This window comes from Ursus arctos, unplaced genomic scaffold (assembly GCF_023065955.2).
Source record: "Ursus arctos isolate Adak ecotype North America unplaced genomic scaffold, UrsArc2.0 scaffold_1, whole genome shotgun sequence".
NCBI lineage: Eukaryota > Metazoa > Chordata > Mammalia > Carnivora > Ursidae > Ursus > Ursus arctos.
In genome coordinates this window covers 45319746-45344627 of record NW_026622763.1, presented here as the reverse complement: position 1 = coordinate 45344627, position 24882 = coordinate 45319746, and the positions used below count along the sequence as shown (strand labels likewise).

The window sequence follows — 24882 nt, the reverse complement described above, 5'->3', positions numbered from 1 at the left end:
GTTATCTTGTACTTATCTGAGTGTTTCTAATACATTCTACTTCTGGAATTTGCTCCTTTGAAATGGGGAGATGAGGACACACAGATCTGACCTTCTTCCTCTGCTATCAGTTTTCCTTACTCACTTCCCTAGGCCGAAAAGCTGCTTTCTATGTCCCTTTCCTCTCTGCTAGCACTTCAATTTAGTCACAGCCTTTTTCTTCAAGGAACACTTAGCCTGTTGGCTTAACATTAATGGCAGGTGCTGTGCTTCTCTACTCAGCGGAAGAAACTGTAAGATCTGGGCATATCAGGCATGTGTTAAAAACCCAGGCTACTGCATCACCAGGATGTGAAGATGACTAACTGTAAAAATGCATTGGTGCATTATGTCAAATACAGTATTTCTATTACAGATGTCTAAAACTTTCCAGCATCTGGGAACTTACTTGCTTTTTAAAGCAGGGTGAAAATATTTGTGGGGAAACCACACAGTTGATTCTTTCTTTTCCTCCTAAATCATGAATTAAGTTACGGATTATATGAGAAGAACTTTATACACACACACACACACAAGATATATTTTGTGTGTGTATATATAAATAAATAAATAAATATATATATATATATATACACACACACACATATATATATATATTTGTATGTGTATATATTCTCAATATCCCTCAAAGAGTCAAATTATACAGGAATATTTATTTTGGAACAAAAAGACTTCATTATTTTTTATTTTTTACAGATTTTGTTTTATTTATTTGTTTGTTTATTTATTTATTTATCAGATAGAGAGAGAGAGAGCAAAAGCAGGGGGAATGGCAGGCAGAGGGAGAACCAGGCTCCTGTTGAGCAAGGAGTCTGACATGGGACTCGATCTGAGGACCCTGGGATCATGACCTGAGCTGAAGGCAGATGCTTAACCGACTGAGCCACCTAGGCATCCCCAAAATAGACTTTAAACTAAAGACTATAACAAGAGACAAAGAAGGAGACTACCTAATCATAAAGGGAATAATCCAACAAGAGGAAATAACAATTGTAAATATTTATGCACCCAAACTGGGAGCACCTAAATACGTACAGCAGTTATTAACAGACGTAAAGGAAGAAATTGACAGTAACACAATAATAGTAGAGGACTTTAACACCTCACTTGCATCAATGGATAGATCATCCAGACAGAAGATCAACAAGAAAACAGTGGCTTTGAATGACACATTGGACCAGATGGGTGTAACAAGTATATTCCGAACATTCCATCCAAAAATAGCAAAATACATATTCTTTTCGAGGGCACATGGAACATTCTCCCAAACAGATCACATGTTAGGGTACAAACCAAGTGTCAATCAATTCAAAAAGACTGAAATCATATCATGCATCTTTCTGATCACAGTGGTATGAACATAGAAATGAATCATAAGAAAATATGGAAAGAACACAAATACATGGAGGTTAAATAACATGCTATTAAACAATAAATAGATCAACCAAGAAATCAAAAAAGGAAATAAAAAATACATGGAGACAAATAAAAATGAAGATACAATGGTTCAAAATCTTTAGAATGCACCAAAAGCTGTTCTAACAGGGAAAATTATGGCAATACAATCCTACCTCAAGAAGAAAAAAAAAAAATCAAAACTGCAAACAATCTAACTTTACACCTAAAGGAACTAGAAAAAGAAAAACAAGCAAAGCTGAAAGCCAGTAGAAGGAAGGAAATAATAGAGATTAGAGCAGAAATAAATGAAATAAAGACAAAAACAAAACTAAACAAAAAACAACAAAAGAACAGATCAATGAAACAAGAGCTGGTTCTTTGAAAAGATCAATAAAATTGATAAACCTATAAGCAGACTCATAAAGAAAAAAAGAGAGAGGACTCAAATAAAATCAGAAATGAAGGAGGAGAAATAACAACCAGCTACCACAGAAATACAAACAATGATAAGAGAATATTAAGAAAAATTATATGCCAACAAATTGTACAACCTAGAAGAAATTGATAAATTCCTAGAAACATATAACCTCCCAAAACTGAATCAGGAAGAAATAGAAAATTTGGACAGACTGATTACTAGCAATTAAATTAAATCAGTAATCAAAAAATTCACAACAAACAAAAGTTCAGGACCAAACGGCTTCACAGGTGAATTCTATCAAGAATTAAAGAAGAGTTATTACCTATTCTCAAACTATTCCAAAAAACAGAAGAGGAAGGAAAACTTCCAAATTCAGTCATTTAGGCCAGCATTACCCTGATACCAAAACCAAATAAAGACACACAAAAGAAAGAAAGAAAGAAAGAAAGAAAGAAAGAAAGAAAGAAAGAAAGAAAGAAAGAAAGAGAAAGAAAATTGTAGGCCAATACTGGTAATGAAGATAGATGCAAAGATCCTCAACAAAATATTAGCAAACTGAATCCAACAATACATTAAAAAAAAATCATTCAACACAATCAAGTGGGATTTATCACTGGGTGGTTCAATATTCACAAATCAATCAACATGATATATTACTTTAACAAGAGAAAGGAAAAAACTACATGATCATCTCAATAGACAAAAAGCATTTGGCAAAGTACAACATCCATTCATGATAAAATTCTCAACGAAGTAGGTTTAGAGGGAACATACTTCAAAATAATAAAGGCCATGTATGAAAAACCCACAGCTAATACCATTTTCAAAGGTAAAAAAATAAGAGTTTTTCCTCTAAGACTGGAACAAGACAAGGATGTCCACTCTCACCAATTTTACTCAGCTTAATACTGGGAGTCCTAGCCACAGCAATTAGACAAGAAAAAGAAATAAAAGGCATGCAAATTTGTAAGGAAGAAGTAAATTTTTCACTATTTGCAGAAGACATGATACTATATATAGAAAACACTAAAAAAAATTATATACAATAGAAAATCACACTCATTCCCATTTATTCATTCACTTAGCAAATACTCAACACGTATGATTTGCAAGAAAATTTACATTTTTTAAACTTTTTACCTGGAAGGAAACCTATCACCAGCCAATTAGTGGGTTATTCCTGTACCATCTCCCATTAGTTGGAGCAGAACACATGAACTTAAGCAAACCAAGAAAACTAGAGGAGAGCCCATGCTTGGTTTGCTTTGGGCAATGGTATTCCTGCAGCTTTTTTCTGCTTAGGCTCTTTCTGTTATAGAGGACAGTGGTTCCTCAGTGTGAGCCAGGGGACGGGTCCACAGGTTCTCTCCAGGCACTGTTCAAAGTGCTGGGGAGAAAGCAGTGCAAAAAGCAATTAGCGCCTTCACCCTTATGGAGCTTTCCTGTAAGCCAAGGAAATGTACACTAACAAGCATATAGGCATAAAATATGACATCCTCAGAGCTTCATTACTATGGGAACCATGTAGTGATGATTTCCAAGGCAACATTATTATATTGCCTTATAAGCGACACTGTGATCCCTGTAGTGAAGTTACTTTGCTATTAAAAAATATTTGTTGATCTTTTATCTTAGTGGGAATGAAGATGCTATAATGTCTTTCTTGACCAGTGTAATGATTATAAAATCATTTCCTGCCTCCAGGTGAAAAAGCTGGCACATGCTTTCCTAAGTGTTTTTACATTAATTTTTTTTTAGATTTTATTTATTTATTTGAGAGAGAGAGAGAGTGAGAGAGCACACAAGTGGGGCTGGAGAGGGAGAAGCAGGCTCCCCATGAGCAGGGAGCCTGACGCAGGGCTCAATCCCAGGATCATGACCTGAGCCGGAGGCAGACACTTAACCAGCTGAGCCCCCCAGGTGCCCCATTTTTACATTCATTTTGATGAAACACACCTTACTACCATAATAATAAGTGCGTGCTAAATATTAGTTTTGATTATTTGTGCAATGACATATGCAAGGTGATGTGAACAAAGTAGTAACAGATTTAAGGGTTGAGAGCTTAAGGTATTTCTGAGAATTGGGAAGTCGGTAAAAGTTGATGAGATTGGAAGGAAAAATAATGACACAGATTTCAAAAGACAGAGGTCTATGTTATTCGAAAGATAATGACTTATTAGCAATGAGAAAAGTAGGAAAACAGTGATGAACTCATACTTCAACTTGTGAATTTTTACAATTTAAATATCTAATATATTAAGTAATTTATTATAGATGTGGATATAAAATTGGGATAACTATTGGTGTAGATTTGGGAGTTATTAAAAACAGAGGCTAGGTAAAGTCATAAAAGCAGATGAGTTTCCTCAAAAAGTTTATATAAAACTGAAAAATATGGGTCCAATATTAGAACTGAACTATGCGAAAAATAAAGTCAGTAAGGATATATTCATTCATTTATAAGTAATTCTTGAACTGCCTGCCAAACAAGGTTGAAGTGCTAAAAAGAAATCCAACCAAGAAATATACAGCAATGAAAATCTATCAGAAATGACATACTCCTGAACTTGTCTAACCACTTCTGAACATTAGTAGAAGCAGGTAAAAAGGACAGCATCGTTTTACTGTCTCCCAAAAAAACCCTCTTCGGCAAGCTAGCAATTCACCTTTGCTCTCCGTTGGGTATATGTGAAACTCTCAAGGCTGTGTGCTGAGTATTTGTTCAGCTACACATTTTTTAAATTATCATTTATAAAATAAACTTGGCCTTTTATATGATATACATATCCCACCTTTAAATTCAAAATTCTCCCTGAGTTTTTAGACTGGGTCCACGTTGTCTTTCAGATTGAGAACTTATTTCAATGACTACACATTCTGTCAAGCAGCTTCCACAGTCAGGAATGTTTGTGTATCTGCATTTTATCTATCCAAATTTACATCTATTGAGGGCTCTTTCTTTAACAAAGCCTTCCAGAGATTTCCTCCCAGTCCGAAGTTCCAGAGCTTGCTTTCTGAGCACCTGTTGCAGTGCTGTCCTTTTCTGTGGGCATGTCTCATCACACCCAGGAAAAGGAACAAGCTGCTAGAAGACAAGAAACTTGTTTATTCTTTATGTTTTTACTTTGTCAATTCAATAAACGTCGGGTGGGCCTTATGCCCACTAAACTCTGTGCTAAGCACTGAGGATATTGACATCCTTAAGGAGTTCTGTCTACAGTCAGAAATCTCACAGTTCTTTGGTATATCCCCGAATTTCTGTCTCGGGAGACATGGCTTAACTAAGAGGTTCTCATATTTTGAAATGATAGTACTTTACACTTGGGCTGTACACATGGAGGGGCAGGGTGAGAGGAGATGGGAACACTAGGAATCAATATTTTTAACACGTACTACAAGTGACTATGCTGCTCAGCCAGGTGTGAAATCCTCTGTCACTGATAAAGACCAAATCCTAGAAATGTCACAGAATTATTAAATTCTATAATTAAAGCCTTATCTATAAGATAGATATTTATTTTTTAATCTCTGCTTTTGCAAGATTTTGTCAACATAATTAGCAGCCAATGATAAATTAAACATTTTGAATTTACATTTTAAATATTGGCTCTGCCCCTTAATCTGGGAGTCTGGGCATGAAATTTTACCTCTCTGAGAGTCAAAATGGGGATTAGAGTAGGAACACTTCAAGATTTTTGTCAAGATTATATTTGAATCTTGGCATTATTTATTGGTGCAAATCATTACAATAAGCATTTATGAAATGACCCAAATAGTGCATTTTGTTTAAGTCAGGATATTACTTTCATTAATATATTTTTATTAAATATCTAAATAGTAAATGTAAATGAATAAAATAAAAGTAAATAGTAAATGTATAATACTAGTATAACACTAAAACATATACATAAAATTAAATTAATAAATAAAACTAAATGGATAATACTAAATAGTAAATGTATACTACGATAACATAGAAATACTAACCAGACCCTGCAAATGTTCCCACTCACCACCCAGCTGTTTTCAAAGATTTTATGTATGTATGTATGTATGTATGTATTTAAGAGACAGAGAGAGGGAGAGAGAGAATCTTAAGCAGGTCCACACCAGCGTAGAGCCTGACATGGGGCTCTATCTCAGGACTGTGAAATCATGACCTGAGTGGAAATCAAGAGTCCAACGCTTAACTGACTGAACCACCCAGGCACCCATCAGCTGTTGTTTTAATAGCTCCTCAATCTCTCCCCATTTAGTAACCAAAACTCAAAAGTACTAAGTAGTCAATATCATCTCCTATGAGCTTTTACACAATAAAGTTAGCTTTAGTAAACTTAAAAAATATGACAAAAATGAATGGCATTTTGATGTATTCTTTTAAAAAATGATTTATCCATTTATCCTTTTTTTTTTAAGATTTTATTTATTTATTTATTTATTTATTTATTTATTTGAGAGAGAAATCTCACAGCGGGAGAGTGAGAGGGAGAAGCAGACTCCCTGCTGAGCAGACTCCCTGCTGAGCTCCCCTCCCTCCCCCCCCCCCCCAACTGCAGGGCTGGATCCCAGGGTCCAGAGATCAGGACCTGAGCAGAAGGCAGAGGGCTTACCGACTGAGTCATCCAGTTGCCCCCCATTCATCCTTTCTTAAAGGATTTCAATATATATCGGTGATGTGGGAAACAAAGGGAGATGGAAGTGTAGATAAAATTAAGTGTCCTTATAACCTGCAGCCCATTGCCAAATACTTGAGATAGGCAGAGTATAATGTTCCTCCACAAAACTCCCAACTGTCTTAAAGTTAATGCCTTGCTAGAGGGGAAAAACAATTTTAGCTTAACAATAGAAGGCCTCCAGGATCCTGTGTCTTCTTTAGCATTTGAAAATACTCTCTGGAACTTTCCTTATCTTTTTACTTTCCCCAAACCCAAAGTATATATAATCGGTTGCTCTTCACAATCCTGGGGTAGGAGCTTTTTCTGCCCATGGGTCCTGTTCCCGTGCTTTAATTAAACCACCTTTTTGCACCGAAGATGCCTCAAGAATTTCTTCTTGGCCATCAGCTCCAGACCTCACCAACGTTCCAAAACACATCAATAATTACAACTTTTTTAGAGATTGAACAAAAAAGGGTATTATCAACTTTATGTCGACAATTTTGAAAACTTATATAAAATGATTAAATTAGGAATTTATATGAAAAGGATAAATTTACTCAAGAAGAAATGAAGAAGCTTCAGATCTTTGGGCCACAGTGACCTCACAAGATAAGGCCAACTAAAGAGCCCCCCGCCTCAGTTTCAAGGAAGCCCCCAAGTGATACACACTGTCTTTCTGTAACTGAACATCTTACTGCCAAAGTATTTGATTTAAGTTACTGGCAAAAATGAATACAGGTAACTTGCAGTGATAAAAATACATTGTAAAATAAGTGATAATCCGAAACATCAAATTTAGGTCCAAATACCTAAATTAGATGATACTAAATCTAATTCTTACTTTTTCTTAGCTAAGATTTGACTTAAAAATGACTTGAATTATTGACTAGAAGTATTCCGAAACATGCTTTGAGGAAATTCAGCTCTGGTTAACAGTGGTGACTAAAATTAAAACAGAAACTCTGATTTGTAAATAAGCATTTTTTTAAATTCTGAGAGAAAAAAGTAATTCAGAGCTTGGTAACTACAGTCAATAGATTCAAAGCTTTCCATTTTAAACATTTACATTGTTTCCAGTTTCTTATGAAATTATGGTTATAAAATATAGTTATTTTCTTTTCTAAAACATGCTACTATAGGGGAGCCTGGGTGACTCGTTCAGTTAAGTGCCTGCCTTTGGCTCCTGCCCTGGTCCCGGGGTGCTGGGATTGAGCCTAGCGTGGGGCTCCTTGCTCAGCGAGGAGCTTACTTCTCCCTCTCCCTCTAGCACTCTGCTTGTGCTCTCCCCCTCTCTCTGTCAAATAAATAAACAAAATATTTTTTTTTTAAGATTATTTATTTATTTGACAGAGGTAGACAGCCAGCGAGAGAGGGAACACAAGCAGGGGGAGTGGGAGAGGAAGAAGCAGGCTCCCAGTGGAGGAGCCCGATGTGGGACTTGATCCCGCAATGCCGGGATCACGCCCTGAGCCGAAGGCAGACGCCTAACGACTGCGCTACCCAGGAGCCCCAATAAACAAAATCTTTTAAAAAAATAAAATAAAACATGCTACTATATAACAATCCTTTGTAGGAGTGTCTGAAAACTCCTGAATTGTTCAGATTCTATCCCCGCCTCAGCAGTTAGTTAGCTATATGCCTTTTGAAAAGAATTATGATATCTTTAGGGTAGGATCGCCATGTAAAATACAGGATACCAGTTAAATCTGATTTTCAGATAAAAAAACAAATAATTATTTTGCATAATTAAATATTGCATGGGACATACTTATGTCAAAAATTATTCACTGTTACTGGAAATTCAAATTTAACTTGGTGTCCTGTTTTTCTTTTCTTTTTTTTTTTTTTGAGGAGATAAACCAATTTCATTGTCCATCATTATGCTATACAAACATCTAGTAATAACAGATTTGTAGAGAAGAAATAAATGAAGAGTAAATAAGAGGGTAAGGGAAATTGTTTAAGTTTGGATTATTTTCCAGGATGTTAGGCTGAAAACCATCTAAAAGCATGTGTGTGACTGGCTTCAGAGTAAGTCTGTTCCCTGGGCAAGGCCTGCCATTAATTTAAGATGTTCAGTGTCTCTGCTCTACTGGCTCTTGACAAAAATTTGGGATCTCCGAGAAAGGTATGTATTCCTGGTGCTCCAGGGCTGTGGTGAGGTCCACTAACTCATCCGCAAAAGTGTTATCCACCCCTCGGTCTGCCAAGAAATCCATCAGGGGGTCATATCAGGCCCAGGCCACGGAATTGGTGTGTTGAGTGTCCTTTCACAAAGACTCGCCAATGGACTGAAAGCTCATTTCCCTGATAGAGAAAATGTCACTCCTATCTTCCTCTTTTTGTCCAACCTCATCTTCTGGGCTCCTCCTCCCCATCAAATGTTGGCAGCATGCTATTGTGAATGTTGAAAGTGGCAGTGATCTTTTCTCTAGCAACTTTCCGCAATAATTTGGCTTCTGTCCCATTCACTTCCAGCTCCCAACCTCCAGACATCTTGGGAAGGGACTTAATGCTCTGTATCTTCTTTTCCTCTTTAATTTCATCATTCAGGAACTCAACAAAAGTTTTGTTCTCCTGCTGTGCAGGGTATGGCAGCTGCACCAGGCCCACGCGCACACGGAGTAGTCCAAAGGTCTGCACACACGGCCGGGGCGGCGGGGTGCGTCTGGCACGGAATCCCAACCCGCGGGGCACGGAGCACCTCAGAGGAAGCATCCCAGCAGCCTGCAGGTGCAGGCGCTAAGGACCACCCAAGCTGAAGATCCCGACCCACGTGCCAGATGAAGTCCTGACCTTTGGCGTCCTGTATTTTTATTTACTAAATCTTTCGATCCTATTTTTTTAAAAGATTTTATTTATTTGCGAGCGAGAGCGAGAGAGAGCATGAGTGGGGTGGGAGGGGTATAAGGAGGGGGAGAAGCAGGCTCCCTGCTGAGCAGGGAGCCCGATGTGGACTCCATTCCTGGGATCATAACCTGAGCCAAAGGCAGGCGCTTAACGATGACTGAGCCACCCAGGCCCCCTGACAATCCTATTTTTAAGTCTCTGTTTTCCAATAAATATAATGGATGGTTCTTTCTCAGATTTAACATGGTATAATTCCTATCTGTGACAGTTACAATTTTTTACACAGTACAATCATTTGTTACTTATTCATAATTCAAACCTTCCAACTCTAGAATATCATACCAATTTATCACGGTCTATTGATGAAGAAACTAAAACTTATGAAATTATTTTCCAAACTTTCTTCAGAAAAGAGGATTACGAATTCCCACTAAAAAACTATAACTGTAAAATGACTAGCTTCACTGAATTGCCTTGACTTTGAAGTTTAAAGACATGCTAATGCTGAAAAAAACTAGGTAACTTACTGTTTTGTTTTTTTTTTCCCAGACTCCTACAGCCAATGTCATTTGAAGCACAGAACTCACAAATGGAAGGATTGTATTCCAAAACTACCATTAGCATGTTCTACCAACTCACTTTTTAAATTCCTCAACTTCCTCTAACATTATAAAAAAAAAAAAGTGAGATATTTCAGAAAGAATTGGAAGAAAGCTCTTGGGTGTTGAAACAGTGTTAGCAATAGCTCAGCCTGTACTATAGCATTGACAGATTGCAAAATTTATAACATGCACAAGAATCATGCCAGGAGCTATGAGGCAATACTTAATCCAAATCAAAATATATAGAAAGTAGCCTCACATTTGCCTGACGTAAAACTATGTTTTAGTAACATTCCAAATAAAAGGTTACTGATTGTCATAAATAGTTCCCACGCAGTCAGGGAATTCAGAGGTTAAAACTGATACGGTTGTTTATCATTCCTTTCCCACCCTCAGAAAGAATATCTTAATTCCATTTTCATGTTTTTATTCCAAAGATAACTATATATTTACTTAGTACATTCCCAGATCTCTGTATGAGAATATTTGTTCTTGCTGACCAAAGTTATCCACCTTATTTATTACAACAGAAAACTGTAAAGATCTAGAAAATATAAACTGAGTTGATACAGTAGCTCCTATAAATAATCATACAAAAACACACCAAAGAAAACCACCTTATGCAAATAATCTTCTACCTAAGTATCTTGTGATGTCTGATAAAGCTATATACCCAGAAGAAAATATTTTAGTCAACAGTGATCTGCATGGCTCCTTCTACTACCTTTGTGTGTGTGTGTGTACCTTTTTTTTTTTTTTAAGATTTTATTTATTTATTTGGCAGAACGAGAGAGCAGGAGAGCACAAGCAGCGGGAGTGGGAGAGGGAGTGGCAGAGAGAGAAGCAGGCCCCCCCGCCGAGCAGGGAGCCTCCACCGAGCAGGGAGCCCCATGCGGGGCTCCATTCCAGGACCCTGGGATCATGACCCGAGCAGAAGGCAGGTGCCTAACCAACTGAACCACCCAGGCACCCCGAGTACCTTTTTAATTCAGACTTAGACTTATGTGGTCAAAGTTGCCTGAGTACCCTCGATGTGCCAGACGTTCTGTTCAGTCTGTTAGTGAAATAGGTATTATTTTTCCCATTTACATACAAAAAAGACTCAAAGTTGACAAACTCACATATATACAATCACTTTATAATTCCACACTTTTCTGCTTTCCTATCACATTTTTCCACTTCTACCACAGTCAGCAGGGCAAAATAGTTAAAATAGCCAATAATTAATGATCAAAAAATGAAAAAAAAACCTATAGCTGATATGTGCTAGATATAGTAACTTCTATTACTTTACCTGGACTTTTAGTAGTGTGCTCTTTCTATCATACTATCCATATTCCAAATACATAGTTTGTGAGTCATTTTCCTTGACTGGCTGCCTTTACTATTCCCAGGTAGCTTTTTTTCCCCCTTATAAGTAGAGGGAAATACACAGTGTAATTAATTTAGGTCAAGGGTGGCTCACTCCAGAATGCATCCGAATTTCTGATCATCTTTAAATTTTTGTGTTTTGCCTTTCTGACCTTCATATTTCATGGACGAAACTGGAAATATTCACAGTCTCAAAGTCTTCCCAAACTAAAGTAGGTCTTTTGGGACAAGGCAGGTTTTGGTAGCTAGTACCTTTGACCTAGAATTCAGAGATAGGAAAGGATATTCAGCATGATATTTATATAATAACATTAATTTTCTGTGGACTAACCCCTTGCAGCAAGGTAACTGTAATATTACTAAAAATAATACAACAGAAAAAAATAACCTTTGCTCCTCATTTTGCCATTTCACCAGTATTGAGTCCTCAGGCAAGTCGTTTGCTTCAATTTGCAGAACTGTAAAATAGGGATATGAGTGCTTATCTCTGCGAACTCTTAAAGGACTCAAACTAGACTCAGTTAAAGAAAGCACTTTGCAAGGTGTTACAGCGTGAAGTTTTGTTATTAATAGTCCATGTACACAAATTCAGTAGTTTTTAATGCAATGAACTTGATTACTTAACACAGATGGAGAGAAAAAGAACTGAGACTCATTATAGAGATAAGGAAATAGAAGATTCAATAGTTGAATGACTTGACCAAGGTCATCACAGGCCCCCAAAGCCAGAAGCTCCCTCCTTGAAGCAGGAAGACTTCTGCTTTACAGACTAGGCCTTAACCAAGACACAGGTGGCTCCCATTCTTTTAGAAAAGGGTGTCCATCACCCTTACTGGATGCTTATTTTGCCTTCACTGAATGCTTATTCTTTCCCAGAAGCAGTAACTCTCCTAATATTACCCAGATAGTGAGTAGCCAAGCCAGGGATGTGAACCCAAATCTGTCTGGCTCCAGAGTCTGAGCTCTTAACTACTGTGGTACTTAGTGAATCACACGCATGCTCAGCCACCCAAGAGAAGAGACAGAGGAGTTGGATGAGGACCCCGGGCAGAATGAAATATGCTGAGACTTGTTAGGTTTTATGTCTGGAAAGCCAGAGTCAGTGGCTGCCTCAATCAAAGCTGTACATTTTGAGATATATGGAAACTGACAAATAGTTAAGGGCTTATGAAGCTCCATAAACAAGAAAAGTAGCTCCCATTTATAGTTAAAATTCAATAGGCAATATTAAGATATAATTTAAATATACTTTTTGGTCCTTAGCCTGTTTTTGCTGTTTAAGAAAAGAGAGAAAACATCCATATAAGACCGGTGTTTATTTTATTTTATTTTATTTTATTTTATTTTATTTTATTTTTATTTTATTTTATTTTTAAAGATTTTATTTATTTATTTGACAGAGAGAGAGACAGCCAGCAAGAGAGGGAACACAAGCAGGGGGAGTGGGAGAGGAAGAAGCAGGCTTCTCAGCGAAGCAGGCTTCCCAGGAGAGCAGGGAGCCCGATGTGGGGCTCGATCCCAGGACTCTGGGATCACGCCCTGAGCCGAAGGCAGACACTTAAGGACTGAGCCACCCAGGTGCCCCAAGAATGCTGTTTAAATTATAAATCACAAGATTAATTTTAACAGAGCTGATATATTTTTTTGAACTTTTTCTTTTTCCATTTTTTAAATTTAAATTCAATTAATTAACATATAATGTATTATTGGTTTCTGATGTAGGAGTCAGCGATTCATCAATCTTATATAATATACCCAGTACTCATTACATCACATGCCCTCCTTAATGTCCATCACCCAACTACCCCATCCACCTACTGCCCTCCCCCCCCCAGCAACCCTCAGCCTGCTTCCTATGAGTAAGAGTTTCTTATGGTTTGTCTCCCTCTCTGATTTCACCTTATTTTTCCCTCCCTTCCCCTATGATCCTGTTTTGTTTCTTAACTTCCAAATATAAGTGAGATCATATGATAATTGTCTTTCAAACAGAGTTGATACTTTAATGACATAAAAGCGCTCACTGTTTTCCAATGAGTAAGACAATTACTGCCGACCAATAACAGAATTATAGAATCGAGAAAGAGAAATTCATTTTGACAAAAAGACATCTTAGGGAGTAAGAAAATGGATTTTAGACAAGTTGGTGTTGATATAGCAGAATCTGTAGCTTGGAATTTGGATGGGCACTGAAAACTCTGCCCTCCTGCATGCCTATAGTACAAAATATTTTACATGTCTGCATGCCCATGCATGTTTCCCGAGGCCTCACCTCTACCCTGGAATGTGTGCATGTTAATAAGAGTCTTCACTTAGAAATATATATGACAATATAGAAATGTAGTGCTATTTATAAGAGCCACAGCATACTAGACTCAGGCATTTCTTCTTTTGATAATTAGGATTGAAAAAAATGTTTAATTTTATCTCTTGGAAGAGAGGTAGGGATCCTACAAATAATGATTGATCAATTTTCTTTAGATTTTCACTTGAGTACCATAAAAATATTACTGATGAACCCAGTGGTCTATCAGCCCCTCCAGGGCAAAGGCAATATCTTTGCCATCTTTGTTTCTCAAACCCAATGCTAGGTATTACAGATATTCAATAAATACTCCCTTTATTCAAAATTTAATTCATAAATATATAATTTACTTGGAAATTCTATGCTAAGAAAATATATGGGGATTTTCTAAGTTTTGAAATATAAAATGTAAGTTCCCTAAAATTGAAGCTCATTAAAATTGACAAAAAATATTTATTTTGATACTTTAATTTTTTTATTTTTTATTTTTATTATTATTTTTTTATTTCAGTACTCTTAGTCTCTAGAATGTTTGCATATAAATGATCCCCCCAAAAGATAAATGGTATAACATGATAATATAATTATAATTCCAAACATAAGGCCATGAAAATCACAATTTACATTTTATTCTATAAATAGTACCGTTCTTATTTTCTCCAAACTCTGATACAAGTGTTAAACTTCATAGAAGAAAAATGGATTTACTGATATTTTAGAAATGTTATAGCCAAATATGACTTCTTCTGTTTAATAGTATTAAAAAACTGTAAAAAATGTAACATCCTCCACACTCAAGTACCCTCCAAAACTATACGTGTGATCTACAATACTTAGAGAGGAAATAATGTATTAAACACTTAAAAATATAATCATCATATTACCATTTCATTTGAGTATGTTACTTATTTCACACAGTATAAATTTTGTAAGCATTCTTTACACATAAAAATGGCTATGATTACCATGGTTATTAAAAACTACATAAACATACAACCCTTAGTTATTATATTTGTTTTTAATTTTTTAAAAGTAAGCTCTATACCTAATGTGGGACTTGAACTCATGACTCTGAGATCAAGAGTTTTATGCTCCATGGACTGAGCCAGGAAGGTGCCCCAATTTTGCTTTCAAATAAATGTAATTAACAATTGCTCTGGGAGTAATTTCAACGGACAAAGTTAATCTGTAAGTTTTATTATAATTACATACATTAGACGATCATTTAAAAATATAATCATTTTTCACAAATTCCTGCAAATATATTTCTGTCTTCAGACCATAGAATGCAGCCCCCCTCCCACCGCTTATGCTCTCTCTCTCTAATACATAAGTAAAATCTTAAAAAAATATAGATCTATTGAATTTGTTTTCGCCCATAAAACAATTACTGGGCAGTTTGAAAGTGAAAAGCCTTAAAAGAGAGAAAGGAAAAGCAGTTATGTCAATGATAAAGCTAGAGATAGTAGTGACTAAGTAGAAAAGCTGTCTAAGATTCCTGGCTGCCAGAGGAGAAAAAAGGATTTGGGTACTTTAGGATAAAGCTAGCTCTCTCATGGAGTATTTATATAGAAGACACTGACTTCTAACAACACTTTCTATGTTTTAAGCCATGTAGGAGTACTCTATAAATTATAAGAACACTGTAAGAAGATAAAATGATAATAAACTATTATGTATATATTCCAGACTTGGGAATAAAGCCATAAGCCTGACTTTTAGCTCCCCGTTGTCATCAATAAACTCTCATAAAGTCAATAATAATAATAATAATAATAATAATAATAATAATAATAAAAGACATGCTTGACTGAGATTAAGAGGTTTCTATGAAATACAAAGTCTAAAGAGGTTCATTAAAATTGAATACTATCCTGCAACATCTCTGATCTTGCTATATAAAACCTCACTCACACACACACACAATCTAGGAAGACATAAAATAAGCAGTCTCTATAGGCTATACTATGCTAAAGTAAAGTGCATAGGAAGATATTTATCACCTCTGAAGTATGATTTTTCTGTTTTAATTAAATCTATTCAGTGGTACTTATACTCAAATAAAGACATACTTAAATACAAAAGTTTTTCATTGTCCCAAATAGTTTACAAAATATTTAGACAAACTCCAATTCTAGTTCTCCAACAATTTTTGCATTGCCCACTTTATACAGTGTCTGCTTTTTATATAAGCACGTACATATTTATTAAGTATGTAAACCTTTTTCCCTTTTAATAGTCTCCAAGCAGAAATCTGAAACCGAAACTATTATTCAAAGAGATATATAGCTAAATGGATCTTTTTCGTACCTGGTGATTTTGAAACTAACCCTGATGAGGTAGCTAACCACGTAGAGAATAAGTCTCTCCCAAAAGGGACAGACTCACTATCTGTTCCATTTAAAATGGCCTACCAGTTCTTTTGAATTGGAAAGGCCTGTCCTGGTTTAAGTTCCCACTTGCCTCCTAAAATTGCCCTGAGGAATGGAGTCTTAAAGGATTTCTTCACTTCTTCATTCATTCCACAGATATTTGCAAAGAGCGTTCAGTGTTCTGGGCAATTCTTTCAGGACACAGAGTGAGACATGGACCCTTAAGTTCAACCACCCACACACCCCATTATTATATAATTGAAAAATGAAAATATCATGTAGCCTGGGCCCCACCTAACAGAATTTATTGGGGCTAAGAAAGGGAAGGGCTGAGGCTCCTGGGTGGCTCAGATGGTTGGGCATCTGCCTTTGGCTCAGGTCATGATTTCAGGGTCCTGGGATCTAGCCGGCATAGCCGGCGTTGGGCTCCCTGCTAAGTGGGGTGTCTACTTCTCCCTCTGCCTTTCCCCTCCGCTTGTGCTCTCTCTCTCTCTCTCAAATAAATAAATAAAATCTTAAAAAAAAAAAAAAAAGAAAAGAAAAAAGAAAGGGAAGGGCTAATTCTACCCATGTGTAGTCAGGAAGGTCTTTCAGAAGAGAAAAGACCTAGTACATGCATTAAAAATGGCTGGATGGAATGAAGGAAGGGAGATTTCCAGAGAGAAATTAACCAAGATCTTGGAAATTTGGGTAATTTGCAATAGTTCAGCATAATCAGAGGAAAGGATTGGAAGGAGGTAGTTTATAGCAACTGTGATTACTGTTTTGCTAATGAACTATGTTTGTAACTAGCAGACTCTAGTGGGTATAGGTTAGTACCATATGAGAAGAACATCAGGTCTAGGCCATTACTGATTTGGAAAGTTGTCAAACATGATTATACCTAAGGAAGGCTAAGTAATGCTTGGCCTGTAGGATACTTCAGTCCTGCACCCTTCCATCTTAATACTTCCACGACTGCAGCAGCTGGGAAACAGAGCATAGGGTCAGGCACTGGCACTTCAGTGATTCTACCAGGAAATGAAACCTTTCATGTCTGTTCACATTTACTTACTAAAACAAATTACATCGCTATAGGTAATTTCAGTGGGGTGGAGAGTGTAATCCTCCCCTATGCCTAAAACTAGGAGGACAGGAAAAATTGGTGATCACTGAAAATGCCTTCAGCAGTTATGAAATGTTATGAAAATGATGTTTCAGGTAGACTAATGGAGACAATATTTATTAGCATGTCATAAATTAAGACCGAAACTAATTAAAATTTAATCTTGATTTTGTGATTGAAAGTCAATAGACTTTAGTTTCACTGTTACTCAATGCCTGCATTACTGTCTGTGCAAGCAACTGTGAAAGTCATTTAGAGGCATAATTCATGAAATTGTTTAATCTTAGTTGTTTAGAGACTAAAAGCCAGATACATTTAATTGATTTGATTAATATTTAAATCAGGTAAAATATTAAAATGCAACTTTTTTCTGATATGGTTTCAATACCTAAATGAGCCACTTTTTCCCCTTTTTATATGTAAAGATACATTGAAAGGAATGTATTACGCACAAAAAGGAATACATAGTAATGACTGCCCATAACAATCTTTTTGATTGCTACAATGCTTAAATATTAAGGAGCATTTAGTCAAGACTTGGTTTTACATATCAGTTTTTTTTGTTTTGTTTTGTTTTGGTTGTTTTTTTTACCAGCTGTCAAACGTTATCCTATTACTAGGCTGAAATGGCTAACACAGATTTGTTACGTGATGCAAATATCACAGCAGAAGCCTCCTTTACGACGCTCTTTCACCTAGTTTCTGCAATAGTTTATTGAAATATTTTTATTCTTAAACTGTAGTTTAACGTTAATTTCTTAATTTCACGTTATTTTTCTGAAAGCAAGCTTTTGGGCCCATCAAAAATGGCTTGCACCTTACAATTGGCATTTATAATATACAAGATATGCAAATATACCTGTGTGTCAGGTGTAAAGAACCATCTACGGAGCATGCGCGTGGGAACTACAATGTACAAACAAGCACGCAGGTATGTCTGCGATTCTTTTATTCCTGTAAAATTTCCAAGAGGTGAATAAAATCTGTCATTTGTTCTTAGCTAATAGATTTTCAGACATTATTTTCCAGTCCTCATATCACAGCTGTTATATGCTTAAAAAGAAAGAAAAAAATACGCCTCTGCAGACAGGGCAAGCTTAAACCTGCCACCGATTGTAAAAATCACAGTGTCACAGGTGCGCTTTTAATCGAATTGCAACCTCAGAGGTTAAGTTGGGGGAAAAAAAATCAAACCGTCCGGGATGTGGAAGGTCGAACCGCTGGGAGAGCAACCTGCAGGCCCGGTTCGGCGAGTTTCTCTCCGCACTTCCGCGGCAGCCCGGGTCCTCCCCTCCTGTCCTCGTAGGGCTGGTACCCTCCCTTCCTCCCCACCTGTTCGGCTCCCTAGCGATGGGAATGGGAACTCTCTGCATGGGAGTTTCCTTTCCTTCCGCTCCCCCAGCCGGACCCCAAAGACCCGAAATAGGGTGGGAGGGAAATTCCTACACGGTCCCTGCCCACCCCCGCCCGTTTCTGACTTCGGCTCACTGCCTCTCTCGCTCCGATGCCGCCGAGCCGCGTCACTACTTCTAGGTGGCCGACCCGCGGAGGTGGCGGCGAGCTCCGGGGCTCTGGGCAGGGAAATGGGGCAGGGTGAGTGAGCCGGCTTGGGCAAGGCCCCGCGGCGCCCCGTGAGGGCCAGCCACCCCGCCCGCAGGGCAGGGGGAGGCGCTGCCTCGGCCCGGCCCGCGCGGGGCTGAGCTTGGGAGAGGCTGCCGCGCTCTTCTCCTTCAAGTCCTGGCTTGAGAGACCAACTACAAGCGCGCGGTCCGGGGGAGGGAAGAGTGGGAGAGGAAGCCGCGGGAAAGAACAGGCGAGCCACTGTCTCCTTCTGAAAAGAAAGTAGGAGCCCTGGGTGGGAAAAGAGAATTAGCCCTCCTAACTTTTCTCCGCGAAAAGTTTTCCCAGGGCGTTTTGTTTGTGCAGACTCGGCCGGGGAGCCCGGAGACGCGCTGCCGGCGTGGCGTTGGTGCCCGTGAGCCTCGCTTCTTGCCCCGCTCCTCCTCCTTCCAGCCTGGGCAGCTCCTCTCCCGCCCCGAGAGGCGCCAAATGGCTACCCAGTAAGCCCCACGGGGCGGGGGCTGCAGCGCCGCCTCCCGCCGCCGCAGTTGCGGGCGGCCGCTAGGACCTGAGGCAGGGGCGCCCGCGGGCTGGGAGCCTCGGCCCGCAGGTGGAAGCGCACCGGCCCGGGGCTGGGGGGCTCGGGCGGGCACTTGACGCGCGTCCCGCCTCGCTCAGGCCTCGGGTAGTTGCGCGTCTCGCCCTGACCAGCCGGCCTCTCCCATTCTAGCAGTGACACGCCGCCTCGGAGCTGGAGCCCGCGCAGCGCCCCGCAGGGCGATGGACAGCCGCACCCCGCGCGCGCAGGACGCCCTGGCGGCGCCCACACCTCCTGCCGCCTCAACAGGGTAAGCTTAGAGCGCCGCGCCGAAGTTCTCCCGGGAGGGCGAGGGCAGCAAGGCCGCAGCGCGTTTACCTGACTGGCAACTCGCTGCCCTGCCAGCTGCCTGACTCACTGGCTGGATAGGCAGCCGAGGAGGCTGCTTCCTCCCGGCCTCTTTGGAGGCCGCCCGGGCGCGGGGGCGGAGGGCTATGGCAGTTTTGATTGCTTTTCTCCTGGGGCTGCTCTGAGTGCTGAAGGGCAGCTGAATGCCAGGAATTGGGTGAGGAGTCCTAGAACAAAAATTGTAACAAAGAGCCCCTTGTTTGGTGCTCTGGAAGAGGGGCGGACGATACCTGTAAGTGAGCACCTGGGAGGGGGGAAGAAAGTTTCCTTGGCTGAGGGCTGAGGCCCAAGCAGGTGAGCAGTGTCAAAGTGACTGTAAGGAAGGGGCTTTCTGCGAGCGGTGGAGGGCAACGGGAGAGTGTACCAGCTGTCAGCCTTCATGACAGTTCCGGGACCCAGCAGGGTGAGCGCCTCTGACTGGGGGTGTGTGTGCCTGTGGCCAATTGCTGGTGCCAAAGTGTAGCGCAAAGTCAGACTGCAAACAAGATACTTTTCTTTGTGTCCTCACGTGTTTGAATTGAGATTGGAGGGTAAGGGGCTGTCACACGGTGAGTTAATATTAAATGAAGCATGTCTTCCTGCCAGATATGCTAATAATCACCTTGCTAAGCGTTTGGGTAAACAGTAATGAGAACAGGTAGTTCTGCAAGAGATGGGGAGAACCTGAAAATAACCTTCGTCTTGGTAAACAGTGAAGGCTTAACATGGGCGCTCTTTGAGCTTCTGAAGTGGGAACCCCTTTGATGTAGCATAACTTTTCCTACATTTGTTCTCCCAAGTCAGTTTCTTTTGTGATAATCTAATGCTCTAAAGAGAACACAAACATTCCAGGAAAGAAACGTTAAGGAAAAATCGACTTTGTAACTAATGAATGAGAGTTGTACAGTTTTCCTGATTTAAGAGTAGAGAAGTCATTTTTCCCTGGAACATGACAGGCGTTTCCTTAGAAGCAAGTCACAGCATGTTTATTCATCAGAGACCATGCGAACATTGGCAGTTGTCTAGAGGAAACATGGAAAAGTCTCAAAGCAACATGACTAATAAAAAAGATATTTAGTATAATGCTTACGTAGAGGAAACATGTAGTGTATGAATTCTTTCATTTGTTCGAACTGTCTTCTCCCCTCTGCAAATAGCCCTGTTACTGTTGACTTCCGCTCCTATTATTTTCCCAGTGTTTTCATTGTTCAGCATTATATATTCTTCCATTTATTCTCACATCAGGATGTGTGAGTAAAGAAATATATCGGTAGAAAGATCTTAATCATAAAAGCATGTGCCTCTAAATGGAACTTAAGAGATACGTAAATTGAAGATGAAACAACTTTAAGGAATACAGAAATATATTTGGGTGCCACAAAATAAGATAGTATTAAACTGGTGGATTTGAAAATGGATTAGGTTATGGGACAATTAAAAAAAATGACAGCATATGCATAGACACGAAGTACACTTACTGGTGTTCAGAAATCAATACTTTTGAGTGAAATAGGTGAGATCGGATGGTTATGGATGAAGGCGTGGAAAGAGCTATCTAATGATAAGCACAACTACAGTTAAGATCTTCAGATTTCACTGTCGAGAATTTAAAGGTTAAACTGAAACATTCTTGAAAATAACGTACAAAACTGCTTTATCTAATTCAGCTATGAAGAAAAATACTTTTAAGGAATTTGACCTCTCTCCAAATTTAAGGAGAGACATCTGCAAAAATGCTCTGACATCTAGAGTAACACCCCGACTGTATCATTTTACCCTGCATTCTATTTAGAGAAGTGATCAATGTCTGCAAAATATAAACATAAAAAAATATCACCTTTCACTTTTCTATCTTGTCCTTTGGCATATCCCAAGTGCCTTTTATATTTGTTGAATATTCAGTACAGTATTGCTTTTGTTCTTTTTCTCAAAAAGTCCAGAACGTTAAAAATGATTTAATTGTGGGGGGGAAAAGTATCCTAGGTATGGGTTTATGGGAGGTAGCAGGGAGCAATCTCAAAATGTTACAATAAATTATTGGGTTTGGGAAGTAAATTCCTTACTATAAAACTAATTAAACCATGACTCATGACTCTAATAACCTATGAGGCCTAGTTTAGTCCTCCTTAGATATCCTTGCTCTAAAGAATCCCTCTGTAATTTTCCAAGTTTTACATTGTTGTAACAGGTCATTTAAAAGAAATCTAGTGCAACTCTGTATTTTACAAATGAGAATCTGAAGCCTGGAGACACTGAGTGACTTTGCTTAAGTGAACAAATGAGTGGCAAAACCTGAAGGAAAACCCAGGACTTTGGTTGCCTGGGAAAACCCAGGTAGTTTATTGCCTTTTTTTTTTTTTTTTTTTTAAATCTTTTCCTGACCACTGTAAGATACATTTAAATTTCAAAGAGTCAGTATGGGTACATTATCTTTAGCACTACTACTGCTTGTGTTTTTTACTTGCCCTGACAGATACCACCCCCCTTTTAAAATTCATTGAAATTTAAATGTCAAAAGTGTAGTTAATCTTGCTGAGGGACCTTTACGTTTTGATTCTGAAACAAATTTTCAGGAATGGACAGGGGTAGAAAACCTACTTTCTAATTTTGCAGCTTTGGAGCTATGGAGTTCATTGTAGAAAAAATTTGATTTAGCAGATACTTTTTTAAGCTGTTCTTTGAATGCACTGCTGGCTCTAAAATTTTACTGATTGTATAAACTGAATTCTTGTTAGCTGACATTTATTGACTACTTAGAAGTTGAGTACCTTAGCTGAGGTTTCAATATGAGAATTACCTAGGGATCTTTAAAACTAACACCCATGCTCTCACACCTGCTACCTGTTCTGATTTTATTTGGCCTGTGCTGGCGGCGACAAGCTGTGGAGAGGTGTTAAATGCTGCTCCAGTGATTGTAATGGGCTATCAGATCTGAGAACCATTAAGTAGATGTCAACACGTGAGATGGAGATGAAGCCATAAATGGCATGAGGGTTGTTATTAATCATTTTTAGGCAACTCACGATCCTCACTTTCAGCTTTAGTTTGCTGCTTTAAAGATTCCATTTAGGTCCTTTACAGTGATATTAAAAAAAAAAAAATTGCTGCTCCTTTCTGAGGAAGTACTTTAACTCTGCTTTGCAGTTGTGGAAAACGAGGCTCTGAGAGCTAAAATAACAAACTCAGAGCCACAAAACTTGAAGTGATGAAAGAATAACAGAAACAAGATCTGATCCCCATACCTGTGCTCTTCCTCAGTAGGCATGTTGGCACCCAGTGTTTGCCGCTATGGATTACTCTGAATGGCTGGCTAGAGTATTTTTATTTAGAGTGCCTTTATAAGTGTCTTGCCTTGACTCTTTTTAGAATCATGTCTGTATTCTTAAAAAACTCCTACAAATTCTAATGCATATGAGAAACCCCAATCCTAGGATTTAAAAGGAACTTAAATGTTTGGTTTATGTCTTCAAAATATTTAACATTTCATGTGGTTTGGGATGATTTAACTCTTTTGTCATATGACAAGCTACTTATTTTTGCTATTAGGTGGCTATCAAATTTATACTGTACTTTCAAAAGCAGGAATTTTTGATTATCAAATAAGAAAAATGAAATTAAGGTAATATTAGACTTTCTGTCCAAAGTCGAATTTCCTCTAAATGTGTTAAAGGATATTGAATAACGTTATGACCTTATTACAGTATGGAAATGCCAGGTGTATTTATGTAACAAATGTCATGCTTCATGTTATTGAGACAACTACTTTCATTTAACTAATTAGTCAAAACTTGTGAGCCCTTACTTTATGTAAAACGTTTTTCTAGGTACTAGGAGATTGGCTCCTGATGTTAAGAGCTTTACCAAAGAAATTCGCTATGCAGGAAAAGAACAGGATGTTAGTATGGAAATAGTACTTTCATGTTAGCTTTAAAACATTATGTTTATGCTTTAGGCTTAATATGCAATAGCTTCAGTCTCTGATCAGCAAACTATGGCCCAGCAAAAGCAAGTCCAGAAGGCTGAAATGGGCCCTTCACCTATTTGGGTTTAACTGTATTTTTTTTGGTGATAAAATGCATATCACAAGATTTATCTTAAACATTTTTAAGTGTACAGTTCAGTGGTACATTCATATTGTTGTAAAGCCAGCACCACCATCCATTTCCAGAACTCTCTTCATCTTGTAGAAGTGAAACTTCATAGCTGTTAAACATAGCTCCCACTCTCCTTCCCCCCATCCCCTGGCAGCCCCCATTCTACTTTCTGTCTCTGTGATTTTGACCCCTCTAGGTAGCTCATAGAAGTGGAATCAAACAGTCTATTTTTTTTTTTTTTTTGTGACTGGTTTATTTAATTTAGCATAATGTTCTCAAAGTTCATATTGTATCATATCTCAGAATTTCCTTTTTTAGGGCTGAATAATATTCTACATTTTGCTTATCCATTTACCTGTGTATGGACACTGGGTTGCTTTCTTATTGTAGATATTGTGAATAATGCTGCTAGGAACATGGGTATGCAAATATCTTTTTAAGACCCTGCTTTCAGTTCTTTTGAAGTAGAATTGCTGGATCAAATGGTAATTTTATTTTTAATTTTCCGAGGGTGACCATAGTCTTTTCCATATTGGTTGTACTGTTTTAACATTCCCAACAATAGCGCACAAGGGTTGTCGACCCTTGTTGGTTTCTGGTTTTGTTTGTTTGTTGTTGTTTTTTTTTTTATAGTAGCCATCTTAATGAGTGTGAGGTGGTATCTCATTGTAGTTTTGATTTGCATTTTCCTAGTGATTACTGATGTTGAGCATCATTTCATGTCCTTATTTATTTGCTTATGTTCTTTTGAGAAATGTTTAAGTTCTTTGCCTATTTTTTATTTGGGTTTGCTTTTTTGGTTGTTGAATTTTAGGAGTTTTGTATATATTCTGAATATTAATCTCTTATCCTCTGTTTCTATAGAGTTTTATTGGCACACAGCCATACTTGCTCATTTGCATATGGTCTATGACTGCCTTCCTATCACAGCTGAATAGCCCAGACAGAGATCGTATGGCCTGCAAAGCTAAAAATATTTACCTTGTGGCCATATATAAAGTTTGGTGACCCTCCTGACCTAACTTATGAAATAGATAAATGAAGTCGTGATTATTTAATTCAAATTTATTTACTGGCAGGAGGACTTCTAAGTGTTAAACTTAAATATAAATTGGAACAAAATGATTAATGTTCTGTTTGCATATAACAAAATATAGTAAGAGATTTGCAGAATGGTGATTA

General features: G+C 38.3%; 1 protein-coding gene and 1 pseudogene across 15 annotated transcripts in view; one reads left to right on the top strand and one right to left on the bottom strand.

Moving 5' to 3' along the window:
* Positions 1-8473: 8473 nt before the first annotated feature.
* LOC123000686 (complement component 1 Q subcomponent-binding protein, mitochondrial-like) lies at positions 8474-9282 on the bottom strand (annotated as a pseudogene).
* A 7313-nt stretch (positions 9283-16595) lies between these two features.
* Positions 16596-24882, top strand: part of COBLL1 (cordon-bleu WH2 repeat protein like 1) — a 161164-nt gene continuing 152877 nt past the window's right edge. For 11 of the 15 annotated variants that reach the window (XM_057318233.1, XM_057318228.1, XM_048214495.2 and 8 more), the window contains exons 1-2: positions 16596-18714; positions 19412-19529. In XM_057318233.1, coding sequence (XP_057174216.1) covers positions 18324-18714; positions 19412-19529 — 509 coding nt within the window. In that variant the 5' untranslated portion in view covers positions 16596-18323. Of the gene's footprint in view, positions 18715-18806; positions 18964-19018; positions 19182-19411; positions 19530-24882 lie in introns of those variants that run through there. The other 4 variants (XM_026492667.4, XM_026492666.4, XM_048214496.2 and 1 more) reach the window with 4 other exon arrangements.